The 16,880-nt window shown below is 38.4% G+C and overlaps 2 protein-coding genes and 1 long non-coding RNA gene across 3 annotated transcripts in view; all 3 read left to right on the top strand.

Annotated features, from left to right (window-relative positions):
- Positions 1 to 1,314: 1,314 nt before the first annotated feature.
- Positions 1,315 to 3,102, top strand: ndufa11 (NADH:ubiquinone oxidoreductase subunit A11). The gene is made up of 4 exons (XM_083558062.1): positions 1,315 to 1,473; positions 2,342 to 2,434; positions 2,671 to 2,793; positions 2,926 to 3,102. Exons 1-4 carry the CDS (start codon positions 1,395 to 1,397, stop codon positions 3,036 to 3,038), a joined length of 408 nt encoding a protein of 135 aa, XP_083414188.1. The 5' UTR covers positions 1,315 to 1,394; the 3' UTR covers positions 3,039 to 3,102.
- A 433-nt stretch (positions 3,103 to 3,535) lies between these two features.
- LOC310735378 lies at positions 3,536 to 5,318 on the top strand. The gene is made up of 2 exons (XR_014536272.1): positions 3,536 to 5,040; positions 5,157 to 5,318. It is a non-coding gene; the product is annotated as an uncharacterized lncRNA (long non-coding RNA).
- Positions 5,319 to 9,678: 4,360 nt separating this feature from the next.
- The window catches only part of nrtn (neurturin), a 13,082-nt gene continuing 5,880 nt past the window's right edge, over positions 9,679 to 16,880 (top strand). Inside the window, exons 1-2 of the mRNA XM_083557866.1 lie at positions 9,679 to 10,501; positions 16,134 to 16,401. Of these exons, the coding sequence (XP_083413992.1) occupies positions 16,161 to 16,401 (241 nt within the window). The 5' untranslated portion in view covers positions 9,679 to 10,501; positions 16,134 to 16,160. The remainder of the gene's footprint in view (positions 10,502 to 16,133; positions 16,402 to 16,880) is intronic.

Below are 16,880 nucleotides of genomic sequence, written 5' to 3'. Positions count from 1 at the left end.
TGAATTATTTTTTAGATGAGATAAAGTTCACCAGTTTTCCCGTTTAATTCGATTATTAATACTTTTGTTATGAAATATTCTAGAATTGTGACTGTAATTATAATAATATATTAAAATGCTTTCACTTATGTTCATTTACTAGAAGGATTTATTTATGTATTTATTTAATCATTTATGTATTTATTTAATCATTTATTTATTTATTTATTTATTTATTTATTTATTTATTTATTTATTTATTTATTTATTTATTCATATTTATTTTTATTTTAATCCACAATCTTCGGAGCAGGTGGTTTTTATAGTAACGGATCTCTATAGAGGTTTTTGTTCATCAGTAGACTTTAGAGTTTAATCATCTGGTTATGAATAATTCACATCACCTGGTTTACTCAAATTCGAGATTGTGATAAATTGTAATTGAAAGATCTGAAGATATTTACTAGACAGTGATGCATCATCATCATCATCATCATCATCATCAACAACAACAACAACAACAACAACATGATGCATCATCATCATCATCATCATCATCATCAACAACAACAACAACAACAACAACAACAACAACAACAACAACAACAACAACAACAACCACATAGTTCTAATTGTCTTAATATAATATAATATAATATAATATGATTGGTTTCTATTATTATCAGTGGTTATGTTTGACATAGTTTGTATTATTATTTTTGCCTGTTTGTGTTTCTGATAATATTTTTTTAATGTAACTTGAAGAATAGAAGAGAACAATGTTAAACATTAGATATATTTATATTTATGTAAAGAAAACACGTGTAGTGAAGTAAAAATGTGATATGAGATTTGTTCATTACTTGTGATCTATAATCTCAGTTTAGCAGAAACAAAAGCATTTTAGCCTTTTCTTTTCTTTTTCTTTTCTTTTCTTTTTCTTTTCTTTTTCTTTTCTTTTCTTTTCTTTTCTTTTCTTTTCTTTTCTTTTCTTTTCTTTTTCTTTTCTTTTCTTTTCTTTTCTTTTTCTTTTCTTTTCTTTTTCTTTTCTTTTCTTTTTTTCTTTTCTTTTTTTTTTCCCTTTCATTTATTTAATGTGTCCAAATAAAAATGTTGTCTACACTGATTTCATGTCCGGACCTCAGCTAGAGATTAGGGTTCATTAACTGGACCTGAAGGTTCCTGGACCTGAAGGTTCCTGGACCTGAAGGTTCCTGGACCTGAAGGTTCCTGGACCTGAAGGTTCCTGGACCTGAAGGTTCCTGGACCTGAAGGTCTCACACTGTCCTGTAGAGGGCGGTCACACACGGATCTGAGGTTAAAGCGTTCAAAACCCCACCACAGAAACAGTCTCGCGATATCCCGTCCGCCTGCTGCAGTCTCGCGAGAGTTGTGTGTGTCCTTGTTCCGTCAGGATGGGTTACTGGGACCTGGAGGAAGGAAAAGATTGTGTTGGGAAAACATGGATTACCACCAAACTGGGTACCGCACTGGGTGAGCACATGCCCAGGGACTGCTGCTGCGGTCAGGGCTTTAATTTACACAGGACACCGCCTTTAGAGCAGCGGACAGCTGCAGCTAGCTAACATGCTAGTAACAATGCTAACCACAGCTAACTATAGCTAACTGTCGCAAAATGTCGCTAACTGTAGCTGATTGTCTACAGCAAAACATCAACATCAACATCAGCGTTTTATTCTGGGTTTCATTTAGATCCACTCCAAAATGAGCACGTGATCAGTGATTCAATTTCATTTCAATTCAATTTTATTTCTGTAGCGCTTTTAACAACTGATCAGCTGTCTGATTTCTGATCAGCTGTCTGATTTCTGATCAGCTGTCTGATTTCTGATCAGCTGTCTGATTTCTGATCACCTGTCTGATCACTGATCTCCTGTCTGATCTCTGATCAGCTGTCTGATTTCTGATCAGCTGTCTGATTTCTGATCAGCTGTCTGATTTCTGATCAGCTGTCTGATTTCTGATCACCTGTCTGATTTCTGATCTCCTGTCTGATTTCTGATCACCTGTCTGATTTCTGATCTCCTGTCTGATTTCTGATCTCCTGTCTGATTTCTGATCTCCTGTCTGATTTCTGATCTCCTGTCTGATTTCTGATCTCCTGTCTGATTTCTGATTTCCTGTCTGATTTCTGATTTCCTGTCTGATCACTGATTTCCTGTCTGATCACTGATCTCCTGTCTGATCACTGATCTCCTGTCTGATTTATTTCTGATCTCCTGTCTGATTTATTTCTGATCTCCTGTCTGATTTATTTCTGATCTCCTGTCTGATTTATTTCTGATCTCCTGTCTGATTTATTTCTGATCTCCTGTCTGTCTCTCATGATGATGATTCCCAGGTCTGGTTGGTTCTGCGTATCATCTTGTGTTAATCCGGCCTGAGACGTCTCTGGAGGCGTTGACGCGAGCAGTGAATGGTACAGTGACGATGGGTAAGTCCTCCTTCATCTCCTGCTCCTCCACCTGTTCCCCCCCCCCCCCCCCCTCATGTTTCATGGTGACGTTCTCGTGTTTTATGGAGATGTTCTGGTCCACTTGACCTTACCCTCACGTTATGGATTCTTCAGGACGTGATCATTAGCATTAGGAATGTGTGTAGATGTGTAGCAGAAGGTTTTGGTGGCGCTAAACTGTAGCTAACAGCTGTGGCATGTTTGTGATGTTTTAGCAACTCTGGGAGCCGTATTTGGAATCACCACTTGTCTGAGTGCTCACGTGAGGGATGCTCCTGATGATCCCACCAACTACTTCCTGGGTGGATGTGCATCAGGAGCTCTTCTTGGGGCTCGAAGTGAGTACATCAACAAGAACAAACATCTCAACCATTAATCATGTTTAGGACTGAGAAATAAAGGTGTGTGTGTGTGTGTGTGTGTGTGTGTGTGTGTGTGTGTGTGTGTGTGTGTGTCTGCCTGCTGTAAAGCTCACAGTGCCATGACGGGAACATCCATGTGTGTGGGGCTGGGGCTCGTCGCCATGCTCACTAAAGTTGGGCAGAAGGAGGGCTGGAGGTTCTCCTCAGAACCCCGACTGTAAACTCAGATTTCACTCTGTTCATATTGTACATTACTCTAATAAATCTTTATCACACACCACAGAAGTGTTTCTCATGGGTTAGGGTTCCACTGTGTTTACCATACAGCTCCACTTACACAGTAAGTTCTCCACTTACTGACTATAAGGAACAGCCCCAGACACACACACACACACACACACACACACACACACACACACACACACACACACAGGAAATGTAACGACTGTTTTAGACTTAAGACTTTAGACTCTTGTTTTTTAACTCAGAAAACAGGTTACAGATTCAGTAACTTCAGGACCAGAGATTAGAAGCTCATGTAATGATGGGATTCTTCCCGCTTTTGACCACAAGGTGGGGCTGTTCACCACTGTTCCTCCGGATCCTGCAGTGTGTCGCTCATAAACACGTTTTCTACGTCATGGTAAAAAACGTGTTGCAGTACATTAGTATAAAACAGGGACCCCTTTTTCTGTGAGGGCCACATCATTATTTTGTTTCTTTATTGAGTTGACTATCAGTATTATTGTGGAGATTTTACTATGATTTTAAATGTATTCATTTTGCCTCCTAATGCTGGATTAGTTTATTATTTTGTTTTGCACCGTAAAGTCTCACGTGTAAAAACAAACGGCACGTGGCGTCAGTGATTCGCCTCTAGAGAAAAACTTAGATCAGTATAGATTTCTGCCTGTGGGCTGTGGTTTGCGACCCCCTGGTAGAAAAGACCAGGTGTGTTTGAGCGCAGTGTTTGTGTCGGTGCACTGCACAGGAGATGTTTATCTCATAACCCTCACCGGTCTTATCTTCCAAAACTCAGATCTGAAGGTAAATCTTACTAAGATTGTGATTCCAGTTTTGATTTGATTTACACTTTAGCACCTGAATCGAAGTGATCTGGTCTGGCCTGCGCTCGGCACTGTGCTCACAGAGAACTTGGACTCTTCAGCTTTCTTCAGATCTCCACCCTGTACAGAGCCTCAGCTCGATTAGAGAAAGTGCCAAAGTGCGAGATGTTTATTGCCGTACCATTGAACTCACTAGACCAAATTTACAGGCAATTACTGCAGCATGAAGAGCCGCCGTTATAACGTTCTAATGAATGCAGAAAACAGCTGCTGGTCGTTTACATTTCCTCATCAGCTGCAGACCATGAGCTGAGGTGAAGAGATATCTCTGATGGCTTTCTGAGGAGAACAACATGCACTTGAGGGTTTGAGGTGGAAACATTTAGAATATTGATTGTTATTAACTCCTAAAATGTAAGCTCACTCAACAGGATCATTTACTGATCTGCGATTTCACAAAGCAGTCTGGAGTTTACTGAGAATGATGCAGTGAAGAAAAACTTCCAGTGAGCAGCAGTTCTGCAAAAGAAAAAAACCTCACTGCTGAGAGAGATCCTCAGAGAAAAGCTACAGTAACTCAGATAAACACTGTACGATTGTGATGAGCAGAAAAGCATTTCAGGAAGCTCAGCACATTTAACACTGAAGCTGATGGGTTTCGAGAGCAGAAGATCATGATGCCACTTCACACATCTAGAAACAGAAAACTGAGTAGATGCAGACTCTCCAAGATTGAGCCATTGAAGATGGAAAAATGCAGAATGGTCTGATCAATCTTATTCTTAATGTGTTGAGGAACCCAGATGGTAGGTTCAGAGTCCAGCAGGAACAACATGAATCTATGAACCCAACCTGCCTTGTGTGAGCAGGTCAGGCTGGTGAGATGTTTGATTGATTTGAGATGATTTTTTTTTTTTTCTTTTATATTTTTGCATTGATGCCTCTATTAGATTAGTAGATTATTGTTGCTGATTTTGTGCATCCACACCCAGTGTGAACATGCACCATGATCTGAATCCAGTAGATTACATTAGGGATGTGGAAGTACATGAGATTTACATGACTCGAGTCAATATGGAGTTAAATCTCAGAGGAAGATCAACATCCTGTGGAGTCCATGCCATGAAGAATTGAGAGCCATGAGGCCACACTGACTGTTAGTCTGATGTTCCTGATAAAGTTCTCACACACACTGTCACTCAGTTCCACTGAGATGCTCCTAAAACCTTCTATACAATTTATTATATGTTTTATGGTCCATTTGCCGCTCAGGTCATTTTCCGTGAGTCTACAGTTGGACGTTTGTCTGCAGCGATGAGGTTTTTCATGCCACAGGGTTAGAAGTTTTGTGAAGAAGAAAAGAAATAAAGCCTGTTATTGGTTATACGAATGAAAGTGTGGATTTTTATTGAAAATGTTTCTGATGAAATGTCACTCCTGCTACGAGTCTGATTTATTAGATGAGTTGAAGCAGGTGTGTGTGAGCTGAGTGACATCTCATGTTCTTGTAAGCTCAGAGCAGTGTGTGACCTTCTGGCTGTGTGTGGAGTTCGATCTTGGTTCTGAAGTTATCGTAGTCACACTGTAACACGAATCCAACAGGTTTCACTACACAGCATGTAAAACCTCATAGTTCTGTCTCATCATGAAAAGAAAAACAGACTGAACCTGGAACCCTGGAGTGTGTTCTTCTCCCTCTGCGTGGCTTCCTGACCTTTCTGTGTGGGAGAAATCAGACATTTGGTCCTGCTACGCCGAGCCTCTGTGTTTGGCTGAAGGAGTTCTGGAGTATCGGCTTCTGGATAAAATTATCAGCTGACTTTTGTATAACATATCGATCCAGAAGCGTGACTCCTGACGTCTCCCTTTGCAATGACTCGGCATGTGTAAAGCAGCTGATGTGGACTTTCTCTCTGACTTACAGCCCAAATCGATTAGCCGTTTCGCTTTGCTTTCACATGAGTGGATTAGCAGCTGCAGTCTCGCTTATTTATCATGACTGCTGGTGTATTTTATTAGAATGTACTATAATTCAGACTAGAGTGTGTGTGTGTGTGTGTGTGTGTGTGTGTGTGTGTGTGTGTGTGTGTGTGTGTGTGTGTGTGTGTTTAAGCTTTTAATCTACAAAGTGTACAGAAGCCTAATTATTCTCTGATCTTTTGTGTGTGTGTGTGTGTGTGTGTGTGTGTGTGTGTGTGTGTGTAAATGGTTTGTTTTTTTTTTAAACAAATTTTCTTATGAGATGGAGGGGCAGTGGGTCAGTGTAGCAGGAAACAATTCATTTTCAAAAGTGAGAGAGAGAGAGTGAAAGTGATAGTGAGAGAGTGAGAGTGATAGTGAGTGAGTGAGTGAGTGTGAGAGTGAGTGAGTGTGGAGTGGTAGAAAGTGACAGAGAATGAGAGAGAGTGAGAGAGAGTGTGAGAGTGAGAGAGAATTAGTGAGAGTGAGAGTGAGAGAGTGATTTTATTATACACTCTACATATTGAACCTTTATCTTATATCTTCCAACAACAGATCGATAGCCTTCAGTGGTCACACACACACACACACACACACACACACACACACACACACACACACACACACACACACACACACACACACACACACACACACACACACACACACACACAGATCTAGTGCAGTGTTTATGGCAAACCTATTAAAGGTCTTTCAGCAGTAATATAAATTAGAATATTCTGTTTGTAAATGTGTACACAATGACACCAGAAGGTATCTATCTATCTATCTATCTATCTATCTATCTATCTATCTATCTATCTATCTATCTATCTATCTATCTATCTATCTATCTATCTATCTATCTATCTATCTATCTATCTTCCAATTGTATTTAAATAAAGTTATCATAAATGTTCGTCCCAATAATGATATAAATATGAAATGTTTGTGTAAAGAAGTCTTTTGGCTGGGACACTTTCCTTCCCCACCCAGAGAAAACCTGAGGAATGTGATGGAGTTTAAATGAATAAACTTCCAAACCACCAGAATCCCACCACTGAATAATTTAGACAGTGCTGAGCTGCGGGAATCTAATACACTGCAGACAAACATTTCACACACTCACATTTAGCTGCAAGCAGTATCAGTCTCACACACATCCTGACACACACAAAGCAAGCAGGGGAATCCTGAAAAGGTTCAATGTGCAGACCTTCATGAGTGATAATGTGCAGTTTAAAAGGTTTTCTTCACAGACGAGAGGGAACATTGTGTAGTAGACACACACACACACACACACACACACACACACACACACACACACACACACACACACACGTGCTTTATACTTTGTTCTGATTGATTTATGTGTGTTTGCAGCGCAGACTAAATACATGGTCAGGACGTTACAACTGAGCTGAGAAACGTGTCTAAAGTTTCAACCCAGAGATGTGTGTATCTGTGTGTATCTGTGTGTATCTGTGTGTATCTGTGTGTAGCTGTGTGTAGCTGTGTGTAGCTGTGTGTAGCTGTGTGTAGATGTGGTCCCCAGGCAGACAGAATGTTACCTCTGTCTGAGATGAAGTGTGTGTATCAGTTTGTTGACACTTTGACACTGACACAAAACAGCTTTATATAAATAAATAGATTAGGAATATATATTTGAAATTTTTACCTCTATAAATAAAATACATTTAATTCTAAGGTCAGTGGTGTCATTGGGAAAGAAAACTGCCTGTGTGTGTGTGTGTGTGTGTGTGTGAGTGTGTGAGTGTGTGAGTGTGTGTGTTTGTGTGTTTGTGTGTTTGTGTGTTTGTGTGTTTGTGTGTTTGTGTGTTTGTGTGTGTGTGTGTGTGTGTGTGTGTGTGTGACTTTTCCTTTTTATTGTTCCTAAAATCTAATTAAAGAGAATTATTCCCAATCATTCTTCTATTCCTGAATGAAAACATTCAGTCTGAGGCCACACCCATTCCCACAATTCCAGAGAGAAGGAGATGTGATGAGATCAATGTGGCTGCAGTTCATGAATGATGTGACGAATCTCATCATGATTCCACACCTTTAGTTCTTTATATCGGTTCTTTTGTTAAATGTTGCACATCTCATGATTAGGGTGTGTTACAGAGCGAGTGTGAGCATGGACCACCAAACTCCTTTTACACACACACACACACACACACACACACACACACACACACACACACACACCCAGCAGATGTAAAGCTTCAGTTCCTCAGCGAACACAGCTGCAGATTTTTCCTTCTCAGAGATGTTTACAGTGTGTATGATCTGAAAGCCGCAGTGTGTTTCACACGTACCTGATCCTCTTTCTAATCAGCTTCCACACCGAAAACATTCTCAGGCTGTACACACAAAATCTAAACCAAAAAAACGAGCGAATGCCGTTGGGGTGCGAGTGCACACACAGCTGCCATTTTACTGGGATTTTCTTGTTTGGACTGCGGTTTTCATTCGTCATGTCGCAAACCTCTCTCATTAGCAGGACGTGAGGGAAGCCTGTAGTGATGGATTCTATGCCAGGAGAGAAATCTCAGCCTGGGTGCTGAAATCACATTAAGACCTCACAACATCGACATGTTCTCCTCACTCCAGTGATCCTTATTAACACACACTTGCTGATAGAGATATTTGTAAAAATAGTATACTGTAATTCTTAAATACCTGTAAGTGCAGACTGATAAGGTGGAACACAGTCTTTCTCACAGCTTTCAAGGGTTATTATCATTACAGGTTCCTCTCTAGGTCATTATTACGAAAGGAAAAAAAACTCATTTGCTGCCGATACATGACTGAAACATCGGCCCTGAGTGTTTTTCCATCACTCTATGGAAACCAAACAAACGCTCTGATCCACACGTTAATGGCACGAATAAAGCCCTGATGGATCGTCAGACATAATCACAAGCTTTCAGTTAAACACAGCCGTCATTCTGTCAAAAGAGAATGTAAAGAGTCAGTCTCGACCTGTTTAACTGATTCTGGAACAGTGTGTTAATGATTGAGGTGAAGTTGGAAGTTTACATTTAAATAACTGAAATGAAAAACAATCCCAGTTTCTATGAAACTAATCGCCTGCAGGAATATTTCACTTCAAACACTTAAATCTCCTGTTTGTTTTACACATGAACAATCAGGGAGGAAAATCATCTACAAGTCATTTACTGCATATTTACCTCACATATATAAAAGCACTTTATCTTCACATTAGATCATAAAATGTTAATAACTGTGGCACATTTTCCCACAAAGTGTCAGTCTGAAACCATATACAGATTCATTAGTGTTGGTCCTGCAGCGTAAAACATGGCAACCTGCCAGCTCAATTTCAGCACCAACACGGATCATAAACACACACAGATCATGTGACCAGATCCAAGAAAACGTGAATTTATACAAAAATTTTCCCCGCATTTCTTCTTAACATTGTAATGCTACAATCCAAGAAGTTCCTCCTCCAATCAAACAGAAAACACACCTGAAAAGAAATCCACTATTCATTAAAATAATGCAACATATAAACATATAAATTAATATAATATAAAATAAAATAAATACATTTAATGAATTATAATCTGTAATATTGTAAAATATGAAAAATGTAGCACACTGTATCCATAAACATTTAAATCAGTTTTAGTGATTTTACTCAAGTTTTGTGATATTATATTCCATATAAAGGTAAATAATGCACATAAACACAAATATCACTGCAGATCAGCAATCTGTAATTAACTTTATTCCCTGAAGCTCCTGAAGGAGGAGCTTATTAATCCTGTATGTGTCTCTCAGCTCTCCACTCTGTCCTCCATTTCTCCCTCCCTTCACTCATCTCCTCTCCTTAACCATCCTTCAGCATTAAACCAGCGTGAGACTCATCTTCTACACACACACTGCTTAGCTGCTCAGGACTCTGGTATGGTCAAGCTGTGGACAGGGAACCATAACCAGCTTAGATGTGGTGTTCAGACACCTTGCAGCAGCAGGTTTGGGGTAATACATTTTTTATTTACCTGGAGAACGTAGAATTTGTCGGCAAGAAGAACACGTGTGCTGCCATCAGCTATTCCTTCATTTTAGTGAATCACTGCAAAGGAATTTTTGCAGAATAAACAACGTTCCCAAGGCATTTTATCTTCCAGCGTTGTGTTTCACGAGAAGCCTGGTGAGAAACCTGAAACTGCCTGCAGAACATTAAAAACTTCATCACTGTTTCATCAAAGATCTGTATTATTATTATTATTATTATTATTATTATTATTATTATTATCATTTATATAACACTTGCTCTTCATCATCACATGAACCTTCTGAAATGGACAGATGATTTATATTTCTGACTCTAAAAGCTGAATGTGTAACGACACTCTGACATGAAGATGTGGATTTGGGGATGTTTTCTTCACATCCTGAACTCCTGGAGGTCCAATGATCCTTTGAAACTGATAGAAAGCTGCACTTTGGGGAGGTAATGCTCTAGACTCCTGGATGAAACCTGTCCGATAAACAAGGGATGAAATAACGCCACTGTCCTTCACCGCTTAAGCTGAAGAGCTGGAATACTGATTAATGCCATTTTTACCCAGAGGTCAACTGAAAACACGCACTCTGTCAGGTCTGGATAAACCGGGCAAAAGGTAAGATCTCATCATCATTTCTATTGAAGCTGGTGATTAAAAAAATCATTCCTACTTGCTTCAGATACATAAACTCCAAATGTGTACAAGAGAAATATTAGTAAAATGACAAATTCAGCAGAAATTTCTTGTGAAATTCATGTAAACAACGGTGTGTAACCTGGAAGCTAGCTTCCTTATATTTCTCTTCACACACACACACACACACACACACACACACACACACACACACACACACACACACACACACACACACACACACACACACACAAAACCCTTTTCCTTTGAACATGAATAATGGCATGTGCTCGAGCTCAAACCTGCTGAATCTGTGTTTTGTCGTTTTATTATGCTGAAGTAGGTGGTAGGATTTTAGATTTATGGTTTGTGCTGCAGTACATGATGACTTATTGGATAACATCATTAATGTACAGGTGTTCCTCAGAAACTGGTCACTGAGTGTATATTAGTGTATAATAATGACTAATTGCTAATAAAGTTCTCATCAGAAAGTGCAGTTGTAAACACCTCCTCTGTTGATTCAGAAAGGAAGAGTTATGGTCCTGCTCAGGTGTAGAAATAAATACAGACTCTACAGCAATTATGGTGAAACTCTAAGTGATTGCTCCTTCCAGAACATAGATGAAAAGATCGAGAGATGAGATCATGATAGTGTTCACGCTTCTCTAATTTGGACTCAGGCGGCGTGATGTCAATCTACTCAATAGAATGTGTTGTATTTTATGGAGAAACAGGAGTATTTTTAGTAATATTTTAGTGTTATTTGGTGTATTTTAGAGTAAGATCATGAGATCTACTACAGAAAGCCTGCTGTATTATACATCTAAAATAGGATGATATAGTATTTAATATAGTATTTAATATTTGAATATTCTACATACAGAAACAGGAAGTTTAACTCTTGTTATCAGAGCAAACCTGAATTATATCATTATATTTACAATCAAAAGAAAGAATAAAAGTGTACAGTAAATACTTCTACACTTCTATTTCTCACTCATAAACTAATAACAGCTCATGTTGCCTGCAGGATAAAAGCCTGAGGGCACGGCATTAAAACAAGGTCAAATAAAGGTGTTTAACTCCTGCCAGTCCTAACCATGCTAAACATCCTACAGTTCGTAAATAATACATTATTTACTTTCTCTCTCGTTGAAATTGTGTGTGTAAAAGCAGATCTTGTGACAAACCAAACAGAACTGGATGTAAACATGCAGTATGGCAGCTGTGAAGTCTGGACAGACAACAAACAAGGTTTTTTTTTAGAATAAACATTCATCATATGGTCTATAAACACTGAGAGAAGTTCCTTCTTTTGCTATACATCTGTCTAGTTTCATTTTCTTTCCCACTGTGTTGTTTGAACTTCAACATGATGAACACAGAACACAAGTCTAGTGTGGGAAATTTAAAACACGTCTCAGTATCCTGGTGATTAGTCTCATCTACACTCAGGAAGCTTGGAACAATCCAATCTTTCCATGAGATTAGTGCTTTCTTCATCATTCATGATCAAATCTCAACTCTGGAGAAATCTTTATCCTCTCCCAGATCAACAGTAAAAGGAAGTTAAGGTGTGTTTTGTGTGGTGGGGAGGTGGAAAAATTATTATGCCATCAAAAAACATAAATATCTTCTGTTCAATCAGAAATAACAAGGAAGAATGAGGGAGTATGCAAACGATTATTCACTATTATTCATAAACTGATCATAGTGATTACACACAATGAGGTAGAACTGGGGAATCTGCTGTCAGGGTACAGCATCATGCCTTCACTCACCCAAATCATTCCAACATGTTCCTCTGAGAAGAAAATGCCTGAGAACCTATTGTAATGGTTTTGATGTTTATTAGTTCTGATAAATGATGAGGTTGAAGTCATTCGTATCCCAGAAATGATGCTTATGGGATCGTGTAAATAGTTACAACAATGGACAGGGAGTGAAATGGATTGTATTTTCTTAATGTCTACACCATGTCACTTTAATAAAATCACTGTGAACAGATGAGGATGTAAAGAACATTCATTAATTGCCTTGTTTCAGTTTCAATGTTATAAAATCTTCTAATATAATTAGCTAAAATGGCATATTTTTCATCAGTGTGCTTATAAATGGTTTAGTGGTTTTGGTTTCTCTAAAAAAAATCCAAGAACTGTCATGCTAGATCAAAATCTTATAGTTCACACTCATTGTGTGTGTGTGTGTGTGTGTGTGTGTGTGTGTGTGTGTGTGTGTGTGTTAGGGAATGATGGCGTATTTTGTGTATTAATTCTTACTGCTGACTCTCCTTTTAATTATAATTGATGATGAAGTAAACAGGTACATGGAAACAGACAGGTGTACAGAACCTCTGTGTGTACTGTAGACATGGTAACACTGTGTGTGAAGGTTGGAGTGAAAGAACTCTCTTGTGTCCCGCACAGAACCCCAGACCCCCTCACCAACATCAGGGTCTGATCTCACTAATACTCACTAATGATCACTAATTCACACAGCCATTTCCTAAAATCTAGTGAAAAGTCTTCCCAGAAGAGTAAAGCTTATAAGAGAAAAAGGAATCCACAAATTTCAACACTTCACTATTCGAATGGTTTCCAAATAAGAGAAAAAGAAAACATCGAAGACAATAGGAGAGAGTTTGTTTGTGTATTTCTGCTTGTGTATCTAGACATGTATTATGTGTGTGTGTGTGTGTGTCCATGCCCAATCAGCCACCACTGAGCTCTCTGAATGACACTTTTCTCAGGAAGTTCACTTCACAGCCTCATTATGTCAATTTCCAGAAACGAGAGGTTCCACATAATGAACAGAGTAAAGAGAAGGACTTAACACTAATCCACTAAAGCTTTAAATAGTGTTTCCATCCCTTCATTGTGTTTGTTCTGAGTGTGTGTGTGTGTGTGTGTGTGTGTGTGTGTGTGTGTAAGGTGGAATGTGTTTTATATGGACATGAGATTGTGAAGACTCGCTCAGCTGTTTTCTTTATGATAAGAACGTACTCCAGCGCAGTGCATTTTTCAGCATGAGAACCTCGCATGAAGGAAAGGATGTTTTATTGTGTCCGTCTTTGTGTTGTTAAGAAGCCACTCGACTGAAGAATTAGTTTTATTTTTAGTTCTATTTTCTATAAACACATAAAACATTCCAGTTTGTTTTGTAACAGAAATGCAGATATTGATTTGCTGGAAATGGGCGACTTTTCAGCGGCACTCTTTAAACAATTGCATGTTTCCTAATAAAGGAAAAGGGACAGTTAAGGGCAGGATTTAAGGAGAGAGAAAAACCTGGACTTTGTTTCCTGTGTAGTTACTGAAACAAAGGAACTTCTCTGTGAATGAAGAACACGGCCTATTACTCAAATCAGTGTTTAGACTGGACTGAAGGTAAAAAAAGAGTCACACATGAAAAATGATACACAGAGAGACGCCATGGTCAAGTGGACATTTCAACAATGACAGAAAAAAAATATATTAAAGGGAAAATACATTTGAGCGTGAAAAAATATTTAAGTGCTTAATTAATGTTTGATCCTAAATCCATTACTGCAGCATTACATTCATCTAATACAAATAATTCTGTCTGTACAATAACACAATCTGTACATTTACCAAAGTGCTAATCATCAACAGCTTGGGGCTCCCAAATCATGTGTGTGTGTGTGTGTGTGTGTGTGTGTGTGTGTGTGTGTGTGTGTGTGTGTATGTGTGTGTTTTGTGTGTGTGTGTTTGTGTGTGTGTGAATATATATTATATATATATATATATGTGTGTGTGTGTGTGTTTGGGGGTGTTAAACAATATTAAAAGTAAGATCTCAGTTAAAAGAAAAGTAAACCCCATGGTGACACAGAGCTCATCTTTCCTTGAGTGTGAAATGCTCCTAGAAAGCGTGAGATGTGAGAAGAGACCTTCAGTGTAAGATACTGTATTGAGGATCGATTCAGAATGTAAGCGATGAAAAATGAGAGTCAGAATGAGATATAACTGAAAAGTTCACTGTACAGATGCTGAAGCTGGAGCTCAAATGCTTGTTGTTGGACTCCTACTGTTGTGGCTGTATGAGGCACATCCCACTGGACCTGCTGGAAAGATTAGGTTTTATAGTTGCTTTGAGATAAACTGGAATTCCCAGTAAGAGCTGGACTCTGTAGGCACAAGAGAAAAGTCTGTACTGATATTTTCAGCTTGTTCTTTCTTTATGAGATGTGAAACACACTCGAGGCAGGAACTAATCTTTTAGAGTCACCTGATCATTTCACCATTCAAATATCTTTAACTTTCACACTGGAAATGCTTTCTAATGACTAATTTAGTTCATGGTGAATGAAGTTGTTTTCCACTGCGAATCCCTTCCAGGTATAGAATACGCTAAGCTACACTAACATTTACAATCCTCCAACTCAGGCAGATCAAATTACACAACATTCATAAAATAAACCTCAGGGATGTTAGACATCAACATTCATTGTGTGAAAGTTTGTTTAGATGTTTAACTGCACATTTGTGAATACTGCCAGTATTTAAAAACTTCATATTTTCAACATGTAATTCAGGATTAAGTCACTTTTTACCTATAAACTATTCTGATTAGGAACCAAATGCTAAATTGCGTGAATGTAAACCAAAAAAGTCTGGAAAAGTGCTTTGAGAAGTTTGCAGTCTGGAAAAAACTTTAACTGTCAAATTATTTTTCCTGATTTACTGTTTTTCATCTGAGTGTCTCAACTGAGACTGAGCTTCTTTAGAATACACAGTAAACACTTCATTTAGATGATTTTAGAATAACAATATTAGCAAATAATAAATTATTGAAAAAGAATGTCATGTTAAAGAGTTTTGCTTATTGGTGATGTTTGAAGCATTAATGAAAAACAGTTTAATAAGACAACATGGAAATATATAAATATATGAATAAAATGTTCCCGTAAGATCCGATGCTGGAGGCACCACAGAGTGCATTAACTTGGAGATCAGTGAAAGAAGCACAGTGATATAGTTTTCATGTGTGCGTTAGTGAACACCCAGAACAAGATCATGTGACCAGTTTAACACTGTAATAGTTTATCCAGATTCTGTGCTGGAAATCTGCACTTTCAACATCCTGCAACAATAAATAAGAGAATGTAGGGACTGTGTGTTCGGGGAATGCTAGTCAACATGAGCCATCGATCGAGGGACATCGGATCTCTTCACAAACGTGAGTATTATATGACGAGGAGAGTTCAGAAGTGAGGTGAAATATCTGCAGATGTGAGAACATCTGTGAATGAAATTTCTGAAGGATGAAGTTGTCTACAGAAAATATTTTTCCTCAAGAGGGAAAATCCTTGTGTTCATGCAGTGTGTTCGGTGTGAGGACAGAAATCAGTGCGTTTCATCTAGAGGGTGAGATGATGATTTGTTGAGGATGGTGATCTTCTCACAGCAGTGATTCTCACAGTGAAGTCTCTGAACTACATTCCAATCCAATAATAATCCAATAATGAATAGAAAAGAATATAAATTTACAGTTTTATGGAGTTTATTTATAGTGTTAGATATCAGAAGAGAATCTGTGTTTATGAATAACATGTTGGAAATGATGACCCTTTGTTTTCTCTCTCTTACAGCGTGCCAATGCTCTTAATTATTTTAAGATGAAGTTATGGAAGTGTGTCTCTATCATCTTGATGCTCTGTGGTGCTGCACTCTTCATCTTCCTCTCTAGAATCCTGCTTTCCTCCAAACTACATGTTCTTCCTCACTCCGAACATTCCTCTTCCTCATTGGCATCATCATCATCATCACCAATGTCTTCAAACCGCTCCTCATCAGAGACTCGAGGGACGTTTCGGAGAGTCAGGTCAGCAGATGAGGACAACTCGGTCATCTCTGATTGTAAGTTGCATCTTTTCTCTCTTTCAGAATGTAATAAATTACTGACGTAATGAAAAAACCTTCATACATATAAATGGATGGATGGATTAATGAAAGCTCCGTTTCAGAATAACGCATTGTTCTGGTTTCTTTCAAAAACAAACCCTGCACTGTTCCAATACAAGAACACAACAATGCAGTAATGCAATATTGCACAAGGTCACAGAGGAACCAGGGTTTCATCTCAATTCTTCTTTCACATGAATATGGAATATACATTGATTTTTTTTTTTTTTATAAAAAAGATTTTCATGTGAATGGTTTTGGAAACAAAAAATACCTCTAATGGATCTCCTGATCAATTTCTTTTAGAGTGCAATTATTTAACAGAATCATTCATCAACACACACACACACACACACACACACACACACACACACACACACACACACACACACACACACACACACAGTGATACAAACATACACAAACACACATTG

The sequence above is a fragment of the Silurus aristotelis genome (assembly GCF_946808225.1).
Source record: "Silurus aristotelis genome assembly, chromosome: 13".
In the NCBI taxonomy this organism is placed as follows: domain Eukaryota; kingdom Metazoa; phylum Chordata; class Actinopteri; order Siluriformes; family Siluridae; genus Silurus; species Silurus aristotelis.
Note: the sequence above shows the minus strand (reverse complement) of the source record. Positions and strands in the feature narration are given on the sequence as shown.

What these genes read in the sequence shown, in the direction of transcription:
- ndufa11 (XM_083558062.1), top strand. Translation starts at nt 1,395, where the DNA reads ATGGGTTACTGGGACCTGGAGGAAGGAAAAGATTGTGTTGGGAAAACA. An exon ending in GAATGGTACAGTGACGATGG is followed by an intron (nt 2,435 to 2,670) that starts GTAAGTCCTCCT and finishes GTGATGTTTTAG; the next exon opens with CAACTCTGGGAGCCGTATTT. An exon ending in AGCTCTTCTTGGGGCTCGAA is followed by an intron (nt 2,794 to 2,925) that starts GTGAGTACATCA and finishes CCTGCTGTAAAG; the next exon opens with CTCACAGTGCCATGACGGGA.